The 22761-nt window shown below is 35.9% G+C and overlaps 1 protein-coding gene across 2 annotated transcripts in view; it reads right to left on the bottom strand.

Moving 5' to 3' along the window:
- Positions 1-22761, bottom strand: part of prkcbb (protein kinase C, beta b) — a 202621-nt gene that overhangs the window by 96542 nt on the left and 83318 nt on the right. For both annotated transcript variants that reach the window (XM_073839551.1, XM_073839542.1), the window contains exons 4-5: positions 11692-11803; positions 6602-6730 (exon numbers count right to left, since the gene is read on the bottom strand). In XM_073839551.1, coding sequence (XP_073695652.1) covers positions 6602-6730; positions 11692-11803 — 241 coding nt within the window. The remainder of the gene's footprint in view (positions 1-6601; positions 6731-11691; positions 11804-22761) is intronic.

Consider the following 22761-nt stretch of genomic DNA (forward strand, 5'->3'; position numbering starts at 1 on the left):
TGATTGGTAGATAGCTGGAGGGTGGAGCCTCAGACCAAAACACAAAATGACAACAATAACATCAGTTGTGGGCTGCAACTCTCACTTTAAAATGACAATATCCTGGCCGGTGTTACGGTTTAACTGGTTACCGTGTTATCTGGTGACCAACTTCCTGATTCAGGCAATCATGCCAATAATTTGTCATCTTTACAAGAATATCAAAAACATGTAATGAGCAAGTGTGCGTTTATTAGACAGTTTAACATCACGTCAGTTTGTGCTTTCAAAATCGGCGAATCTGCAGCATTTGGTCCATCACACCTGGCGCGGAGGACCTGAATCAGGAAGTTGGTCACCAGATAACACGGTAACCAGTTAAACCGTAACACCGGACCACTGTTGTCAGTGATATAAGTATTTGAAATGAACAAGATTTCTTAATGTCTAGTGACATGTCAGGGCCATTTTATGATTAACTAAAATAAATTTCTTACATACAGTTCCTTTAACTGCACTCTGATCAATTTGGTTTGTCTTCCAAAAATCTCATTTAATTGAGCTCATCTTCTGCTCTGAAAGTAGGACTAAGTGGAACTAAGTGGAAATTTAATCCAAGTGCAAATTTCTCATGGATATAATAATTTTATATCACGGATGTAAGTGGAAATTTATCATGGATATAATTTAATAAACTGTTTGAAATGTTATTATTATATAAAATGTGAAGGGTTTACAAAGGGTCAGGTTAAAGGGATATATCACATGAAAATGACAATTCTTTCATCATTTATCATGTCGTCTCAAACCATTTTTTTCTTGATTGGAACACGATTGGAGAATATTGAAGAATCTTCACACAACATTTTCCAAAAAGCACTAAAATCCCATCGTGAAACATAATTCGAGTCGTCTGAAGTCACACACAAAAGCTAAAGGAATAGTTTACCCAAGTTTACCCAGAAATGAAAATTCTGTCATTAATTACTCACCCTCATGTCATTACAAACCTGTAAGACCTTGGTTCATCTTCAGAACACAAATTAAGATATTTTTGATGAAATCGAAGAACTTTCTGACCCTGCATAGACAGCAATGCAACTGACATGTTCAAGGCCCAGAAAAGTAGTAAGGCCATCGTTAAAATAGTCCATGTGACATCAGTGGCTCATCTGTAATTTTCTAAAGCAACGAGAATATGTTTTGTGCGCAACGAAAGCAAAAATAATGACTTTATTTAAAAATTTCTACTTTTCTGAGTCAGATAAATGAAGGTCATACTGGTTTGGAACAACATGAGGGTGCGCAATTAATGACAGAATTTTCATTTTTGGGTGAACTATTCCTTTAAGTTTACACAAATCATCACACAGCTCTCAAATCAAACATGTTGCAGGCTGTCAGGCATCAATGACAAGTGCCACTGGTTTTTGTATGTGACGTGCAAAGATACCTTCTGATTTGAAAGCTACATGAATGTTTGATAAAGTAAATAATAAACTATTAATTGTTGCCGCATGGAAAAAAAATTAGTGTAGACTCTTCACAATAAATTCAACGTGTTTTCCAGTGTAAAAGAGCATATCATTTTGGAACCGGATGAACTATACTCTAAGTGCAGAGGAGTCTGGGGTTCTTTTCTCAGTCGGGTTTGTGCTAAAAGAATGGGAATAACGCCCTCTGCTGGACACTGAAAGCATCACTATATTTCTGTCTTTTTTTCTTACTGGCTGCAGCAGAAGACCGTTTCCTCAGTGTGTTTGTGGTTTTGTTTTGGAGGCGTGTTTGTATTGATGCCAAGGAGAGACAGGAAGACTAAGTGTGCTTTCTTGTGTTGCTATGGACACGTGTAATGTAATACAAGTTTACAAGAGTGACCCTATACAATTTCACAATGAGCTGGAATGCATTTCACTACATCACCGTCACATGCTGCATTTTAGACATCAGGGCTGTTTTGTTGTACCTTCTCTCCTTTTCTTATTGCTGTCGTCCTTTTTTGATATGGCTTTTACTTTATTAAATGGACTAGACTGTAACAAGGTGACTTGTCATCATATTGTGCCCCTCTTTTGTTTTTTTAACAATTAATATTTCATACTGACAACAAGGGGTGTAACAATACACCAGCATTGATGATAACCATGATACTTTCGACAATATTTTGCTGAGTGTGTTATTGTGCTGGTATTTTGTCAGATTTAGGACTGCTGCGGACAGCTGACTCCCCAAAGCTTATGATGTTCATATTCTGCGCAGAGGTTTGTTTGCAGCAGAAACAAAAATAAACTTTTCCAATAAGTTGAAACTGATTTTTTACCTTTTTTGGGCATTTTCTTACCATTATAAGGCATTTTTCTAACTTAATTAAACACATGCATTATCTTTTGTGTCAAATTCTTAAACTTAAATAAATTCAAATAGTAAAACACTATAGGGGTGTTACCGATCAAATAAAATCAGTATCAACAAAATGTGTGTTTGTAATGTAGAGGTGGCACAGAATCTGCATCTGAAGTGGCATTTAAATGCATTTACACAGACTGTTAAATGCAGGACATGAATGCAGTAAACCTGCAGTCACAAATGCATAATTAATGTTTTGATGTTTCATTGTTGGAATACTGATATTTAAAATGATTTGGGGGAAAAGGGAAAATACACTTTAAAAGAGTTCACTTCCAGTACAAAAATGCACAGAAAATGTACTCACCCTCTTGTCATCCAAGATGTTCATGTCTTTCTTTCTTCAGTCGTAAACAAATTATGTTTTTTGAGGAAAACATTTCAGATTTTTTCTCCATATGGTGGACTTCCATAGTGCTGCGAGTTTGAACTTCCAAAATGCAGTTTAAAGGCAGCTTCAAACAATCCCAAATGCGGCTGTAAACGATCCCAGCCGAGGAAGAAGGGTCTTATTTTTCTAAATGAAAATGATCAGTTTTTTTTTTTTAATTACAATTTATGTATTTTAAACTTCAAACGCTTGTCTCGTCTTGCTCTCCTTGAACTCTGTTTTTCCTGTTCAATATAGTTAGGGTATGTTGAAAAACTCCCATCTTCAAAATTGCCCTACATCGCTGTTTTACCTTTTTTGCTACCTTTGATCTTTTTTGCATGTTCACTTTGTAAACACTGGGTCAGTATTTCTGCAGCGATGTAGGATAATTGTTAAATGATTTTTGAAATTGAGGGGGAAAATAGGATGAGAGTTTTTCGACATAGCCTAACTGTCTTGAACAGGAAAAAACAGAGTTCAGACAGAGCAAGATAAGACGAGCGTTTGAGGTTAAAATTTACATAAATTGTAATTTCGCTAGATAAGACCCTTCTTCCTCGACTGGGATCGTTTATAACTGCATTTGGGGTTGTTTGAAGCCGCATTTAAACTGCTTTTTCAAAGTTCAAATTTGGGGGACCATAGAAGTCCATTTTATGCAGAAAAATCTTGAAATGTTTCCATCAAAAAAACATAATTTCTTTATGACTGAAGAAAGAAAGACAACATCTTGGATGACAATGGGGTGAGTACATTATCTGTAAATGTTTTTTATGGAAGTGAACTTCTCCTTTAATATAAACCTAAAATTGTCAGTAGGTGGCGGCAAGTCACTGCATGACTGAGTCACTGAGTCATTTATTCAATATATTTGTTCAAAAGTCTGATTGATTGAGTAACAAAACACTGTTGTGTGTTGCTCAGCGACACAAAACATTTCTGCTGTGGCTTTGTATGGAACTATTTTTGTTGACAAAATACAGCAAAAACAAGAACTATTGTGGCTACAATGTAAGTCACTTAATATTAACATCTTGTTTATTTAAAGGGATAGTTCACCCAAAAATGAAAATTTGATGTTTATCTGCTTACCCCCATGGCATCCAAGATGTAGGTGACTTTGTTTCTTCAGTAGAACACAAACGATTTTTAACTCAAATCGTTGCAGTCTGTTAGTCATAATGGCAGTGGATGGGCACCAAACCTTTGAAAGTAAAAAAAATCCAAATTAAACCCTGCGGCTCGTGACGATACATTGATGTCCTAAGAGACGAAATGCTTTTCGCAAGAAACTGAAAGTATTTATATAATTTTTTACCTTTGATACACAGCCACGTCCAACTGTCCTGAGCGCAAGCTCAGCATCAGGCTCATTACCTGTGAACCCGCTCTGGTGTAGAATACGCAAACACCGGAAGCGATCTGTCGCGTGTATACAGCACTCATTGTTTACACAGTGCACAGAGATTGTGGGTATAGCGGCTATTCAAAATGGTAAATACTTGCGCTTATCCTGATTGTTCAAACCGATTTAACGCTAAAAGATTACATTTGCTTGCACTAACTCATCTGGGACTGTTGACTTTTCACAGATTTCCCCTTCTGGCGTTTGCGTATAATACACCAGAGCGTGTACACATGTAATGAGCCAGATGCTGAGCTGAGTTGGACATTGCTGTGTATTAATTGGTAAAAAAATTATATAAATACTGTTCAGTTTCTCGCAAAAAACAATCATTTCATGTCTTAGGACATCAATCTATCACCATGAGCCGCAGGGTTTATTTTGGATTTGTTCGTGCATATATTTTTTTTTTTAATTTTAAAGGGTTGGTGTCCATTCACTGCCATTATATAACTAACAGATTACAACGGTTTGATTTAAAAATCTTCGTTTGTGTTCTACTGTAACCATAACTGTACAAAAGCGTACAAAAATATTTTACTGTTGATCGGCACATCCTGCAGACTGAGGTGTCTAACACCCCGTCAATTTTCATTTTTGGGTGAACTATCCCTTTAACTGTTCATCAAATCAATCTCAGATTTGCAATCGTACTGATATTTCGAGAAAACTTCACCCTTCATGTGACATTAACTATATCACATGATATAAACATAAAGACATAAAGTCATTCAGGGGCATTTTGCCCACTTACCTTGAATTTTGGGGGAATTTTAAAAGTATATCAATGGACTAAATCATGCAGTGAAATTGTGAATTCTAAATGTGTACTTCACAAGCACTCTCTGGGTGTGTTTTTGTGTGTTTTCTGAAATCTACTCTATAATGTCAAATCGCATATCATTTAAACAACAATTATAATATTATCGTAGATGATATATAGACAACTACTGCTACACAAAATCACGTTGGAGGACATGACAGGCAAAAATGAGATGCTCTACCTGCACCCAAAAACAGTAAACATGCCAGTGTGGGAGTTTTCTGGATTCTTTAAAAAAGACGGGGTGTTAGACACCTCAGTCTGCAGGATGTGCCGATCAACAGTAAAATATTTTTGTACGCTTTTGTACAGTTATGGTTACAGACTCTCCCTCCGCCTCACTACACTCGTATTTTGAACGATTCATTGGCCAAAAAAAGAAAAAAACACAAAGTAAAGTTAAAAAAAAAAGGTGACTGATAGCATTATTTTTCCCCGAAAAACAAACTATAGATATAGCGATAATAGCATTATTGAGAAGTCTTTTTGCGACGATAATTGTGTAGCAAAAATCTTTGAAAGCTTAATGTCATTAACCTGTGCTCAGATTACAATAGCAATAGAATAAAACAAAACATTACATTTTTTGGGGAATATGCTCCAGAGCCAAGGCCTAGCAGTCAGCACTTGTGTTTAGACACATGAAGCTTTGATGCTTATAAAATAAGCAAAAGCAGGTCTATGCAGAAGCCAAACAATATAAAGATGGCTCTGAAGACGCTCTTTGGTGCCAGGTTGTGGAAAAACACAGTCTTTGCCTTGCCTTCCTACTCATCCCAACATTAGGAAAGAACGGATGAACTTTATTTTAAATGAAGTTCCAGATCGCGTCAGTAAGACCTTGGTCCTTTGTTTTCTTAATTTTACCACAGATTTGTTTTCAAGCAAGGGACAATTTAACACAGGATTCTCAGAAAAACTGAAACTAAAAAACCACACAGTGTAAGTAACTCTGTTTATCACGTGGTCATTATTATTTATGTGTTGTTTGATCTGTATCAAGTATTTATGCGTTTTTTTTAACTAAATCACAGCAGCGTCCATCTGTGAAGGATGTAGGCTGTCAAACATACACAACTGTTAGCCAATCACAGCAGTGGGCGTTTACTTTCGCGTTTACAATCTGTCGATTCTGAAGAGGGGGGTCAGAAAATATTACTTTAAAAATTATTTTTTTTGATGACATCATAAGTGGACCTCAAAGAACAGAACAAAATATTTAAAAAGGCAGATCATGATCTTTTTAAATGCAGCTGGGTTTTTCCAATATGACTGGAACCTGTTCAAAAACCCTATAATGGTGCATGCAAGTCTAAACATATCCTGCTACCTGGTGCTGCTTTGGATTCACCACTAGGAGGAATCAGACACTAGGAAATTCCCACAAGTCTTTAGAGCAGCACACTTCATGTATCAACTGAATGTACTGTATAAAGCAGTATAAAGTGCATTTTTGGCTGTTCTTCAAGGGTCAAACGAAGGCATGTGTGTGGTAAAGAGAGGTTCAGGATCCACCGGCGAGCGGTGCACAATTTAGGAAGCCGTGAGTGAGTGTTTGCTTCCATGCACATGTGTGCTGCAGAGTGATGTGTGTGAGTGGGCAGCGGTGACTCACTGCTGACGGTGAGCACATTGTTCTTGATCTCTGCGGTGATTTGGATGCGGCCCCTCCTCTCGGTGTGGTCAGTCCCACACAGACTCGGCACGTTGGCCACACAGCGCTTATGGATGTTCATCATGCAGTCTGGATGGAGGGAGACAGAAAGAGGGAGAGACGTTACACCATAACCCCAACTTACAGATGCGCATTGTGTAAAAGATGATACATGAACCTATATATAAATGTGACCTTTTGAAGGCCAGACGGAAAAAGGAAAGTGCTTTCCTTTTCCAAAGACCTGTTGAGCCAATTCTGTAACTATGAATGGCAGTTCAGCCATGACTCATAAGTCTCCAACCAAGCAGTAGACTGCACCAAATGTATACGTTGTAAGTAAAGGCAATCCCAGAAAGCAGATTTAGAGACACTTACAGTTGGGGTCAAAAGTTTACACCCCCCTTTTAGAATCTGCAAAATAAGAGTGATCATACAAAATGCATGTTATTGTTTATTTAGTACTGACCTGAATAAGATATTTATTCATTTATTCAGTAGTTGAATTTATAAAAATGACCCTGTTCAAAAGTTTACATCGCCTTGATTCTTAATACCGTGTTCTTACCTGAATGAACCACAGCTGTGTGATTTTAGTTTAGTGATAGTTGATCATGAGTCCCTTTTTCATCCTGAACAGTTAAACTGTCTGCTTTAGAAAAATCCTTCAGGTCTCTTCTGTGGTTTTCCAGCATTTTTGTGTATTTGAACCCTTTCCAGTAATGACTGTATGTTTTTGAGATCCATCTTTTCACACTGAGGACAGCTGAGGGACTCGTATGCAACTATTACAGAAGGTTCAAACACTCACTGATGCTTCAGAAGGAAAAAACATGCATTAAGAGTTTTTTGGTTTCTTTAAAAAAGGCTGGGTGTTAGATACCTCAGTCTGCAGTATTTGCAGACCAACAGTAAAATATTTTTGTATGCTTTTGTACAGTTAGGGTTACAAACTCTCTCTGCGCCTCTCAAAACTCGTATTTTGAATGATTCATTGCCCAAAAAAAGAAAGAAAACACAAAATAATGTTAAAAGATGAATGTGACTGATAGCATTTATTTTTCCAAAAAAATAAAAAATAAATTATAGACAGCAATAATATCATTATTATGAAGTCTTTTGGCCACGATAATTGTTTAGCAAAAATCTGACAGCCTACTGACAGCCAATACACAATTTGAAAGCTTAATATCTGAAAAGTTAAACTGCCTGCTGTTCTTTAGAAAAACCCTTCAGGTCTCACAAATTTTGTGGTTTTCCAGCATTTTTGTGAATTTGAACTCTTCCCAACAATGACTGTATGATTTTGAGATCCATCTTTTCACACTGAGGACAACTGAGGGACTCATATGCAACTATTAAAGAAGGTTCAAACACTCACTGATGCTTCAGAAGGAAAAAAACATGCATAACGTTTTAAATTTCAAGATCAGGGTAAATTTAAACATGTAACTATCTTCTGTATCCTCTGAAGGGCAGTGCTAAATAAAAAAAAATACGATATTTTGGCAAAATAGGAAAAATGTACATATCTCCATTCTGTTCAAAAGTTTTCACCCCCGGGTCTTAATGCATCGTTTTTCCTACTGGAGCATTGGTGAGCGTTTGAACCTTCTGTAATAGTTCTCAGTGTGAAAAGATGGATCTCAAAATCACATTTATTACAGTCATTGTTGGAAAAAGTTCAAATACACAAAAATGCTGGTAAACCAAAACATTTGTGTGACCTGAAGGATTTTTCTGAAGAACAGCAGGCAGTTAATTGTTCAGGACAAACAAGGGACTCATGAACAACTATCACTAAACAAAAAAAACAAAAAACAGCTGTGGATCATTCAGGTAACAACACAGTATTAAGAATCAAGGGGATGTAAACTTTTGAACAGGGTCATTTTTATAAATTCAACTATAATTTTCTCCTGTGGACTAAATGTAAACATCTTTTATGTGAAATATCTTATGTAGGTCAATACTAAATAAACAATAACATGCATTTTGTATGATCCCTTCTATTTTGGTATAATAATTAACAATTTGCACAATCTGAAAGGATGTAAACTTTTGACCGTTTTGACTGTTTATATATACACACACACTAGGGAGGCAGTGGCTCTTCAAAATATTAAATGAGAAAATTTGTAGTACAAAAATAAAACTGTGCAAATATTACAAAATCAGAAATAAATAGGCTGGTTGACTACTCTAAACTGATCCTCACAGCCGGGTCAGTAGGGGCTGAAGAACAAAGCTGGAGTGAAGATGCTAATCACAGTTATGATGCTTGTTGTGTTGGAGGCCACAGGCTAAAGAGAAGCAGCCGGACTCAACATAAGTTTACATATCAAACAGCCAAACAGGCACTCTGGCATTCAGACTACTTCTGAAAATGACTGTGAAACAAGCAAACACACACTCACACACTCACACACACACTATAATCCCTCATGCACTGCAGCACTTCTCCACAGTTCAGTCAGAAGTGTGACGGAGCGCAAGCCATAGCTGGAGTGTAAACAGTGTAGAGGGCCCCGGAGAAGACGACGCATGCATTGGAAACTAAACAAAGGTAATTATAGCTCTCCCTGTCTGCAACCATAACAACTTTGTGTCAGGTTTCAGGTGAAGATGCTGAGCGCCTCGTCTTTTACACTCAATTGCCTACCTGCCTGTCATACATTAATAAGAGTAAAGAGCTGCTGGATGTTATGCTTGTTATATCAAAGAACATTTGTTAGCCAACAATCAGGTATGTGACGGTGAATATCTCTGCCCTGGAGGCCTGGACAGCTGCTAAGTGAGTGTAGCATTTTGAATGTTTTATGTATTGGACACTGGATAAGAGGCTGGCTACCGTGAGATGGAAAATCTCTTTTCAGTCAGGTGTTTTGTGAGCGGGACTTCATACAGCATTCTCAGGATATTCGCCTCGCAGGGATACGTAAAAAACACGGATCACCCAACCGTTATACTAGGGTTGCACGGTATACAGTACAAATGGTATCATAAAACAACGAATAGTAGTAACACAGGGACATTTCGCACATCTTGAATTCTAACAATGCGCTGCTATTCAGCACAATTCAGCAGTCCAAGCACTGTGATGTAAAATGTTAATGCTTATGTTAATGGTGTCAAAATGCATCAATGTTGAATGCATTTATTATGGAATTGATAATTGATTATCATTCCTAATAATAGCCAATGTGGGTATTATAATAGATGCAGAGCATATGAGACTGGGAAAAAATAAAGTTCATGCTGCCTACACTTCCATTTTAAAAGTTCGGAGTCAGTAAGATGTTTTAATGTTTTTGAAAGTTTCTTAAGCTCACTAAGGCTGTATTTACACTACCAGTCAAAAGTTTTTGAACAGTAAGATTTATGTTTTTTAAAGAAGTCTCTTCTGCTCCCAAAGCCTGCATTTATTTGACCCACCGTACAGCAAAATCTTTTTTTTTTTTTTTACTATTTAAAATAACTGTTTTCTATTTAAATATATTTTAAAATGTAATTTATTCCTGTGATCAAAGCTAAATTTTCAGCATCATTACTTCAGTCTTCAGTGTCACATGATTTTCTTTATTTTTGATGAATAGAAAGATCCAAAGATCAGCATTTATCTGAAAAACAGCTTTTGTAACATTATACACAACATTATATACAGAAAATAATTTTCTTATTTAGCAAGGGTGCTTTAAATTAATCAAAAGTGATAAAGACATTTATTATGTTACAAAAGATTTATATTTCAAATAAATGCTGTTCTTTTGAACTTTCTTTTCATCAAAGAAACCTGAAAAAATCTTTCAGGTGTTTTCAACATGATGATAATAATAAATGTTAAGCAGCAAATCAGTATATTAGAATAATTTCTGAAGGATCATGTGACTGGAGTAATGATGCTAAAAATTCAGCTTTGAAATCACAGGAATAAATTACATTTTAAATATTAATTTGTAATAACTTTTGACTTGTAGTGTATATCACAAATACAGTACAAACAATTTAAAAGTGTTTACTATTATATATATATTCTATTATGTAATTCTTGTGATGCCAAAGCTGAATTTTCAGCAGCTACTACTTAAGTTTTCACATGATCCGTCAAAGAATCTTTCTAATATTACTGATTAGCTGCTCAAGAAACATTAATAAATAAATAAATAAATAAATAAAAAATAGCATTTGTCACATTTGATTAATTGATCCTTGCAGAACAACAGGTACAAATTTCTTAAATTAAAAAAATCTTACCGACCTCAAACCTGTGTAGTTCATCCGTTTCCATTTGAACAGAATGATTTCGTTTTTGTTATTTTCTATAATATTCCAGTATATACGTTTTAGCTGATAATTTCTATAATCCTACTTGATTTAAACTGCAACTATTCTGACAGATGACAAATTTTGCATCAATTTTAATTACTTTAGTTAATGTTCCTGCAACAAAATGTAAATCTATTTATCTTAATTGAAATGCTAAAAACACAAATAATATTTACTTGTACAGAAAAGGGGGTCTTGGAATCAAAAAGGTTAATTTCATTTTGTTATTCTAGTTTTCTTTGTGCACAAAAAAAATTCTCGTAGCTTCATAACATTAAGGTTACACCACTGATGTCCCATGGACTATTTTAATAGCTTACTACCTTTCTGGGCCTTGAACGTGTCAGTTGCGTTGCTGTCTATGCAGGGTCAGAAAGCTATCAGGTTTCCTCAAAAATATCTTAATTTGTGTTTTGAAGATGAACAAAGGTCTTATGGATTTGGGATGACATGAGGGTCAGTAATTAATAACAGAATAAAATTTTCGGGTGAACTAACCCTTCAAGAACCAGCACTAGGGGCTGCTATTAGACCAAATCCTAAAATGTTGATATCCAGCCAACCCTACAACATCCATACCACAAAAAGAACTTGCATCCTGCGATCAGCTTTGGACTATGAAAACATGAAATAAACTTTTTTCAAAAGCAAAGAAATATTCTACTTGGTTGATTATGTGTTCTTGTGCGCCTGAGTGGAAATCGAGGAAAATATGAGATACCCACGGTCACATCTCATGCCCTGGTGGATGAGTCCGTACAGCAGAGAGCCACAGTGGTCACAGAAGGTGGGGCTGGAGTATGTGTGGACCTTGAACTTGTGCTTACTGCGCGGGTCCTTCAGAGAGACACAAAAAAGAGAGCAGTCAGCCATGTTAGCCACAAATAAGCATTACCAAAAATAAACTGGGAATTACTGTTGATTGCATTAACACAAATACATGCCGCAAAAGTTCATAAAGGGGAAGTACATTTGAAACGAGCGGAAGAGAAATTAGTCAGGTGTATTTATAGTCACAGAGGAATTAAAACAGGTATTTTACAGGTGTGGTAAGGAGAAGTGAGTAAGAAAAACAGCTTATAGCTATACAATATTTAAATTTGAACCTTTTTTTGCTACTGGTAAAAAGAAGAGAATTAGAAATCAGAAAGTAAAAAAAAAAAAAAAAAAAAAACACACACACACACACAACCACCATACAAAAGTAAGATTTTACTAATATTTTATGAAAGAAATTAATATTTTATTCAACAAGGATGCATTAAATTGATCAAAAGTGACATTTACATTATTACAAAAATATTTTAGGTTTAATTAAATTGATATTTGAAACTTTTCTTTAAACTTTTCTGTATATCTATATGTGACCCTGGACCACAAAACCAGTCTTAAGTCGCTGGGGTATATTTGTAGCAATAGCCAAAAATACATAGTATGGGTCAAAATTATTGATTTTTCTTTTATGCCAAAAATCATTAGGAAATTAAGTAAAGATCATGTTCCATGAAGATTTTTTTGTAAAATTCCTACTATAAATATATCAAAATGTAATTTTTGATTAGTAATATGCATTGTTAAGAACCTAATTTGGACAACTTTAAAGGTGATTTTCTCAGTATTTTGATTTTTTTGCACCCTTAGATTCCAGATTTTCAAATAGATGTATCTCGGCCAAATATTGTCCTATCCTAACAAACCATACATCAATAGAAAGCTTATTTATCGAGCTTTCATATGATGTATATATCTCAGTTTTGTAAAATTTTACCTTATGACTGGTTTTGTGGTCCAGGGTCACATATATCATAGATATATTTAAAAAATCTATTACAGTTACCACAAAAATGCTAAGCAGCTGTATTTAACACTGATAATAATAAGAAATGTTTCACCAATCGCCAAACCAGCATATCATAATGATTTCTGAAGTATCTTGACTGGAGTAATAGCTGCTGAAAATTTAGCTTTACTATCAAAAATTGTAAAATATAAAAAAAAAATAAAAAAAATAAAAAAAAATAAAAAAAATGTGATTTTAAAATTAAAAAATATTTCACGTTATTACTGTTTTTACTGTCTTCATCAAATACATAAATAAAAAAAGAAAGAGCAGTATGATTTTTCTTGTCCTTGAAATTTGTTCCTTGATATTTAAATAAAATATCAATATTGTTTAGTTCATAAAAATAATGTATATAGAATAAAATCATATATTAATAACAATTAAAGGGACAGTTGACCCAAAAATAAAAATTCTGTCGGCTCCTGCGTCAGCAGCACCACACACATGCATCGTGAGACTGACACGGAACAGAAAAAATGTTGAACAAAGTTTTTATTTTTGTTTTCTTTGCACACAAAAAGTATTCTTGTAGCTTCATAACATTACAGTTGAACCACTGATGTGAAATGGACTATTTTAATAATGTCCTTACTACCTTTCTGGGCCATGAACGTGTCAGTTGCATTGCTGTCTATGCAGGGTCAGAAAGCTCTCAGATTTAATCAAAAATATCTTCATTTGTGTTCTGAAGACAAACGAAGGTCTTACAGGGTTTGGAACGAAATGAGGGTGATTCAGAATTTTCATTTTTGGGTAAACTATACCTTTAACATTACATAAATTATTAATATAATTAAAGTGCATTATAAGATACATAATAATATTGATTAATATCTTATAATGATGCAGGATGACACCAGTCAGCTGAAACATTGGCACACCAGAATAGCCTTCCTGTTCGCCTCCACCCCCAAGTCATTCATCCATTATTAATTAAGCAGGGGCTCTTTTATGACTTTCTATTCATAAGAAGCTGTTTTAATATTCTCCCTCTGAATACTGCTCATGGCGGCGTTGACGCTCAAACAAAAAGAGAGCAGCTTCCATACGGCCCGTGGCCTGGCCGCACAGAGAGGCCCCGGTGAGCATATGCAGCACACACAAAGCCCACAGGACCATGTTACATACTCTTACAGTAGAGGAATATGCAATAAGAAGAGGTCACAGTAAAGTTACAGAGGTTGCCCTCACATCCTAGAGCACACTGTGTAGGGAAGCAGAGGTGTTGACGAGCCTCTTGGTGGGATGAAATAAGAGAGGGAGTAGGTGGCAGAGGCGAGCGAAAGAGAGCAAGGTTACATGATAATATCAAAATAAAAATCACAATAAGTATTTGGAAAAGGGTCAAAGTTTGACAAGGCCCGTTAGCCTCTGCTAGCGGATACTGTAACTACACGCTCTGAAGGCTAAAAGTGTTTTCTATTCTAATAATAATAATTTCCTATTTTAAATGTTTAAATCAAAGTAAATTACGAATGGTCAATTTAACGCACACTTGAGGAATAAATGCAATAAATAAATAAACAAATACAACCTTACTGACCCCAAACTTAAGAATAGCAGTGTGCAGACAAAACTACCATTACTCAACCGAATCACGCAGCATGGGACGATTCTGTGCATCATCCAGGGGTTCCATTTCCTTGCTTTTTTTTCCACTAGAGCGGTTGTGAAAATATCAATTTGGATGGCACTGTACAAGCAACCAAAGCTTAGCAACCCATTAGGCAATTAAATCAGCACCGAGCAAACCACAAAACCTACATGACCCAGTGGGCAATTTGGACAGCAATATACAAACCACTAGAGCCAGTGCACTTTCAAAGCTCAATGGAAAACAGCTAAGTGCTTAATTAAAATTATATTAACCATCCCCGACATATTAAACAGCATAGAGGAAGCTTTTGGAAACAGAAGATGGAAGGCGTTCCTATCCATACATCAAATACAAAATATAATCTAGCTCTAAAGCCTGGGCCTTCATAAATTATGGACTGAGCTGTATGTTTTGTCTCTTTCTTCAGTCGAAAAGAAATTAAGGTTTTTGAGGATTACATTCTAAAATTTACATTTTTCTCTATATAGTGGACTTTAATGGGGATCAATGGGTTGAAGGTCCGAATTGCAGCTTCAAAGGGTTCTACATGATCCCAGCTGAGGAATAAAGGTCTTGTCTAGTGAAATGATTGGTAATTTAAAAAAAAAAAACCATTTATATACTTTTTTAACCACAAATGCTCATCTTGCACTAGCTCTGGGATGCGTGTCCGCGATTTCACGCATTACGTAATTATGTTGGAAAGGTCATGCATGGTTAGTCCTTAGTCTGTGTACTCCAGTGTTGTTTTTGACAACCATCTTAGATTTAGTCTTAGTCTTAGTCTTTTGGACTAAAATGCTTCTTAGTTTTAGTCAAATTTTAGTCACTTCTATATGTGATAGTTTTAGTCCAATTTTAGTCGACGAAAAGTCAAAAAGGTTTTAGTCTAGTTTTGGTCAAAAAAAGGGAAAAAAGTAGTCTTTTAACAAATTAATGTAGGTCAGTAAGTATTTTTCTGTTGGGTAGTGTCACTTATAAGTTCTGAAAATAGCAGATCTATAGTTCAACACAATGTGAGCTTCCGGATCGACTATTTTCACCAATAATTACAATAATGAAGCAGTGTTTCCCCTAGGTTTCCAGTGTTGGGGGGGGGAGGGGGCTTAGGGGGTTGGGTGCCGGTAGCCAACGTTACTTTTTTTTTTCCGGTACTTTACCCTACTTTGTGAAATAACGAAAACATTATTATAGACTTATTCAGTGGAAAAATAAGTCCAAAACTCTCTATTTTAACATTTTGAACAATAGGGCTCTACCAACTTTTGCTTTTTTTTTTTTTTTAATTCTTGTGTGTATTATTTTTTCTCATAATCAAATTAAAAGTATAAACATTTATTTATTTTTAATCAAATGAAAAATAAACCCTTTTAATTTTTGGCAAACAAACAGAGGTTTACTGTTAAAATCAATAAATAATAATAATTTAACATTTAAATAATAATTGTAGTATTTTTTCTACAATTAAGTGGTTAATCTTGTTATATTTATTTTTATCATATATATATTGTTTCATGTCAATTATTTAAATAGGAATATATAAACAACTACATTATACTGTACAAAAGTAATACAAGACTAATGTTCTGTTACATGTTACTTTTATTTTGACAGGTTGCCTTGAAGTTTCTGTGTGTGTACAGCATGTTATGATGCTAGTTTTCTCAAATGAAACGGTAAAAGTGACACTCACAGCAGCTTTGGATATTGAGTTTATCTGTTCATGCGAGATGCAAATGCCCAAAATTAGCGGGAGCGTCACGTGTGCTTCAGTATATGCGTGTAGTAAAAGCGCGTCTCCACCATTCATACATACAGAGGCAAACGGAGCATGCAGGATTCATATTGAAACGGTCTTTTTGCATTTCAGTTTTCACAGACACTAGTCCATATCGCGATTTGAATGAAGTAACAGACCAACTTTTGATTTATTAATCCAAAAATCGACGAATTTACGTGGCATTTCGCGCTATAGTAGATTCGGTTTTTATGAATGGAGTCCGCGATCCCGTCTGTGTTTTCGCAGATGAGACATTGTAAACACGCGATCATGTAAAGACAGAAATGACATGCCTTCGTGTAAATAAGATAAATAACACAAGGCAATTTAGTTTGTTTAATAAAAGAACAATGTATAGCCCTGTTCTATAGGAACGATAACCTTAATGACTTCTATTGTGATCTGACGCTATATCAAAAATAAAATGAACTTGACATTCAAGGGGGGCGGGGGTGCCGTTGGGGGGGTGGGGCGCCCCCCTAAGATAATGGTAGGGGAAACACTGATGAAGGAATGCTTTAGAACATAAAAGACAAACAAGGATGGAATGCTAAAACGGCTTGCCATACTAGTATGGCAAAGAGTATTTAATGCTAAAACGGCTTGCCATAGCGTCAGATGCTTTTTAAGTTTTAATTGGCATGCACAATAAGCGGAAATGTCATGCATTTTAAACATCTGACGGACCACCCACTAACATTTTCGTCTATTCTCGTCTTGTCAACGAAAACTCACACACGTCTCGTCATGTTTTAGTCATCAACGAGCCATTTTTATCTCGTCAACGTCTCGTTATCGTCATGAAAAAAAGTGGCGTCAACGAAATGATTTCGTCATCGTCATCGTTGACGAAAACAACACTGGTGTACTCCAGTTCAAAAAGGTAGGGTAGGGCGAAAAACTCCATTTCATTTTCTCCTCCAACTTCAAAATCATCCGACATTGTTGCTTTGCCTTGTTCTTTGCACATACTTTGTAAACACTTGGTTGGTACTTCGACCTACGTAATGCGTGACCTTTCCAACATGATTACGTGATGCGTGAAGTCAGCTAGTACAAGACAAGCCATTGGGGTTAAAATTTTTTTTTTTTTTTTTTTTTAGAAAATTACCAATCATTTCACTTGCAATTTTGACCTTCAACCTATTGTTCCCCATTGAACTCCACTATATGGAGAAAAATCTTAGAATGTAATCCTCAAAAACCTTAATTTCTTTTTCGACTGAAGAAACAAACAAAACAGACAGCTTGGTCCATAATTTTTTTTGAAAATGACAAATCGTTTGGCTAGATAAGATCCTTATTCCTTGGCTGGGATCGTTTAGAGCCCTTTGAAGCTGCATTGAAACTGCAATTTGGATCTTCAACCCATTGATCCCATTGAAGTCCACTATATGGAGAAAAACATCCTGGAATGTTTTTCTCAAAAACCTTCATTTCATTTTGACTGAAGAAAGAAAGACATCAACATCTTGGATGACATGGGGGTGAGTAAATTATCAGGAAATTGATATTCAGGAGTGAAGTAATTCTGTAATTGTTAATTATAATTAAACAGGGTTGTGCGAAACTACATATTTTCAAAATCATATTTTAAGTGGGTTGACTAAATTGCTATTCAAATAACTATTGAAGAATGCTTCAAATGCTTTTGTCTATACAATAAACGTTAATGCAGCCCAAAATATGGAACACTGAGACGTTTTTCAGAATCTTTTTTTGTGTTCCAAAGAATAAAGTCATAAAGATTTGGAAAAACAGGGTGGATAAATAATATTTTTTATTTTTGAGTGAGATATCCCTTTAAAAAAAGCCCTATTTCATGTTCAATTCATCCCTCTTACATATTACATTTTCTAGGATTCAGAAACAATCCGATAAGACATACTAGTGCATCTCATGGTACCACAAACAATTTACAGCACTAACTAAAGCAGCAGCACAGAGAACAATATGATGTGCTCACGCCTGTGAAGCTCCATTCAACAAATGAAGGTACAACAGAAGAGGGCTGTGAAATGCAGAGTAGGTGCAGGTGTGAAGGGGCTTTTGTAGACTCATCTGAATAGTCTGATGACAATGTCACCCCTGTAGCGCTGGCCCTTGCGACAAAACACAGATTCACTCATAATAAAGAGAACAGACACAGTATAATTCATTTGTATTATAATTCCCTGTCAACTTATACAGATGGGACACAGTGAGCAGCATACAAACAATAACAAACAATGAAAGCCGGTAGATGAAATTAAGCCCAACATATGGGTGCCTGTCCAAACAAAGATCCAAAGACAGGAAAAAACTAAAATGGACAGACGTAAATAAAATCATGGCACTATCTTTGCGCTTGAACTCACCTAAATATTTTTTACTTTTATTATTTTTCAAATTGTATATATATATTTGTGACCCTGGACCACTAAACCAGTCAATTTCTGAAATAGAAAAAGCTGAATAAATAAGCGTTCCATTGTTGTCTGGTTTGTAAGGATAGGACAATATATGGCAGAGATACAACTGTTTTGAAAATCTGGAATCTGAGGGTGCAAAAAATCTAAATATTGAGAAAATCGCCTTTAAAGTTGTCCAAATGAAGTTCTTAGCAATGCATGTACTATATCAAAAATTAAGTTTTGATATATTTACGATAGGAAATTTACTAAATATCTTCATGGAACATGATCTTTACTTAATATCCTAATGATTTTTGGCATAAAAGAAAAATCAATCATTTTGACCCATACAGTGTATTTTTGGCTACTGCTACAAATATACCAGTGCTACTTAAGACTGGTTTTGTGCTCCAGGGTCAGATTTAACTACACAGTGTCACACAAACAACCTGTCAGTTTGATAGCTGATTACAGGTCTTACTGTCTGCATGAGGACATTTGATCCCAATATTTAGGCAAAACCTGAGCCACCCACGCACCCAGTGTGCAGGTGTGGGTTTCTCTGATCACGTCCCCCACTCTTCAAAGCAGATGTGATCATTTAAGGCGCTTTGTTCATCACTGAACCCTCATTAAAATGAAAAGTGAGAGCACAGGAACCCTGTCTATTCATGAACGTCAAAGCAGAACAGCAAAGCCAACCAATCTAAATCTGATCAAAACCCCACTGATCACAAACTACTAATGTTAATTTCTGGACATCAAAGAAGATTACAACCATACTGACTTTCACAACTAGAGACCATTTTTTACATACAGATATTGTATGCTGCAAATAACTGAAAGAACAAAACCATGCACTGCACTAGGTTTTCTTTTGTGTGTTCGTTTTTAATGACTCCAACAAATATGTGTCTTTGTACAAAGTAAGACATTTTGCAGTTCACCCCCCGCAGTGGTTTGCAAATCAGCCTCAATACTGGTTATAGTCTGGCAGACTGAAAAAAGCTCAGCTTGTGGTTGAAGAGAAAAGATCTTTAAGAGATCTTTCAAATTTTCACGTAAAATGAGTGAGAAAAAGGGCATGACCTCAAAAGACACATTCAGATTAGTGCTCAACAAATGCAGATGTAACAAATACAGACAGGTTAATTCTTAAAGTCTGTGTAAAGGCAATTAAGGGATTTGTTTCTAAACATATTATAAATGTTAGAAATGTATTGCTGTAACATGTTACAAAGACTGTGAACTATGTAGCACTGAATAATGGAGTTGGACTGTTAAACAGTTTTTTTTTTTTTTTTTTACATTTTTGTGTTTAGGGTTTTTGGGCGGGCTTGAAATCATGTCTCGATGACGCACTGGAGCCACTGGGCATGGGCCCTCCCCTAACACTATAATAACTAGAATGCATTAGCATCAGTGGTTTGCCTGCTCAATTGCAAGTAACTGTCACTACCGATAGTTACTACAGCCTACAGTTTGCTAGCAAGCTATGGTTTCATTATGCAAGTGGTTGTGATAATTTACCATTCCATTCGGGTTGTAGCGGTATCTGGCAGTTGAGTCCCACAAGTGGGCGTGGTTTCAGCTCTGGCAGCAAACATGCCCCCAGTGTTTGAGAGCAAAGAATACTGCTAGATTTTAATAACCTATTTTACTCACTTGGTGTTTTTATAATTCAAATTTGGCTGTGTGGTTAATAACACATTGTTCTGTGGTGTGAGAAACTCAGAACAGTTAATATTGCTTTACACAGACTTTAAATAACTGTCAAGTGTGACAAAGTGAACTGAAGCTTCTTTAGAGGAGGGAGTGGTGAGTTTGGATTGGTTGAACTTGTCATGCAAGACGTTCACAGTACCCTCAGACAAATGCAGGTGTTTGGGAAACCAAGAAAAAAGCCCCACAAAGCAGTTCACAGGAAACAGCAAGTGTTACACAGGAAAGCCGTAGATTCAACTCTGACATAACAGCAGTATGTTTGACAACTGAGTACTCTTGTGTATTTAAAGTGAGATATTTTGCACACACCCCTTTAGAAACTCCATCACTAATATGTCAGTTCCTAAACGTTCTATTCATTTGTCTCTTTGTCTATGCAATAAAAATGGCTCTATATTCAATTTATTTTTTACATGCACTGCCAAAATCATTCTGCTGGTCTTAGCTGATTTTATCTAGTTTCCCAGCCAGGCCACACTGGCCTTTGATGGGACAACCAGCTGGTCATCCAGCCTGACTAACTGAAAATTGCTCAAAACCTTTTTAAAACCAGCTAAAAGACCAGTCAGGCTAAGCCAAAAGACCAACTTACACAAACAAACTTCTACAGGTAGTTTTTTTAAAAGGGTAAAAAAAAAAAATCCTTACTATTTTTATGTTTTATTCTTTTTTTTTTTTTTTTTTTTTTTTGTAATCTGACAGACAAAATCAAGTCACAAATGTGACCCTGGACCACAGCCTTAAGTAACAGGGGTATATTTGTAGCAATAGCCAAAAATACATTGTACGGGTTAGGGCTGCTCGATTTTGGCAAAAATCATAATCACGATTATTTTGGTCAATATTGTAATCATGATTATTTAACACGATTATGACTGGGTCCAAAACTTTATATTAGTGATTACTTTAAAAATAGCAATACAGCAGAAAAAAAGATACAAATAAAAAAAACTGTGCTTTTTTTTTTTTAATACTGAATACTTTTATGCAAGTCTAAAGTAGTCTAAAAATACTACAGAAATTTAATGTAATTATTTGAATGTAAAATAAAACAACGTCTTTACTGTAATAGTTAAACGTTTTGTTTCTTATTACAACTACAAAAGTCCTTCATTCAAGAGCAGTGAGTGATTTTTGTCTTTGTATTTTATTAATATTAAACACAGAGATGGCAGAAGGAATATTATTTGCCACACGGATCCACACGTATTACATTCATTCTCAACCGTTTATAATCATTTAAGACATAACTGACAATGGTTTACATGAATAATCACCAAGCGCCTCATTTTGAAATATTTTTGCGTGTATTCGCACCTTGAGCTAAAAGATAACTTTATATGTCCGTGTTCTGCTCCGTCTCTGAGCGCATACACAGAACAGCGCAAGTTTTCTTACACGCTACAACATCAAAGAAACATTAGTTGTAGATTATTACAATTACAAATGCTGATGCTGCAAAGCAAGTACAGGAACTTGCTACTGCCAATACATTTCGCCAATACGCTGCTGTGAGTATTTAAGACAAACTCCTGCTGCACAAGTAGCATATATAATAAACTGTAGCAGATCTATACAGGTGGAGCTGGGGAGGTGGAGGGATTCAGAGTAATTTGAAAGCGTGCTCCGAAATGCTTTAGCGAATGCTAACCAGCCATTTAAATGTAAAGCAGCAAGTTTATTGGCTACATATGCAACATAAACCAATCAGCTTGTGCCAAGTAGTTTAACGATGTAAATATCATCAGTTTGCATTAACGACCCATCAGTCTGCGCTATCTAGAGTTTTATGACAAAAACTGGCATTTTTGCTGCACTTGAAAAGGTCAAAGTTAAACAGTTTAAACTTTGAATGGTGCATTACAATGCTTAAGATAGTGCAGCAGCTGATGCTTCACTCCAAAGAGTCTAATGCACTGAGCAAAGCTGATGCGAGTCATGCCAAAGGACATTAATACAGGATAATTATCTCACCTAAGTTACCGTACACTGCGTACAAATGCCATTACGTCTGTCATAGAGGGAAACGCTGCTGTTTTTTTTTTCTATGACAAAGCAACAAAGATTCTTTTCAGATAGAGCGCATGCACAATCCTCCCACTTCCATGCTTCTATCACACAGCACGCAGCGCACTGAGTCATCGAATAATCAGTACGGAATAAGAAGGTGCAGGCAGTTCTGTACAAAAGAGTTCAAATGGAAAGACAGGGGAGGGAGAGGAGATGCAATAGAAATGCATCGCTATAGAGCCCTCCCACCCGGTGGCCTTCAGAGGGTTCCCATGGTGATGGCCAAAGCCCATCGCCCAGCAACAGGCTGGTACCTGTCACAGCGAGAGTTCGCGACGGTTGTCGCGTCTGGCTGAAGGAGGGAAAAAAAATACACTTGAGAAAGCCGAACATTTCTGTGTAAAGACACACATACTTTCACACGTCCATTTCCTCTTTTCTCAAACT

This window comes from Garra rufa, chromosome 1 (assembly GCF_049309525.1).
Source record: "Garra rufa chromosome 1, GarRuf1.0, whole genome shotgun sequence".
Lineage (NCBI taxonomy): Eukaryota > Metazoa > Chordata > Actinopteri > Cypriniformes > Cyprinidae > Garra > Garra rufa.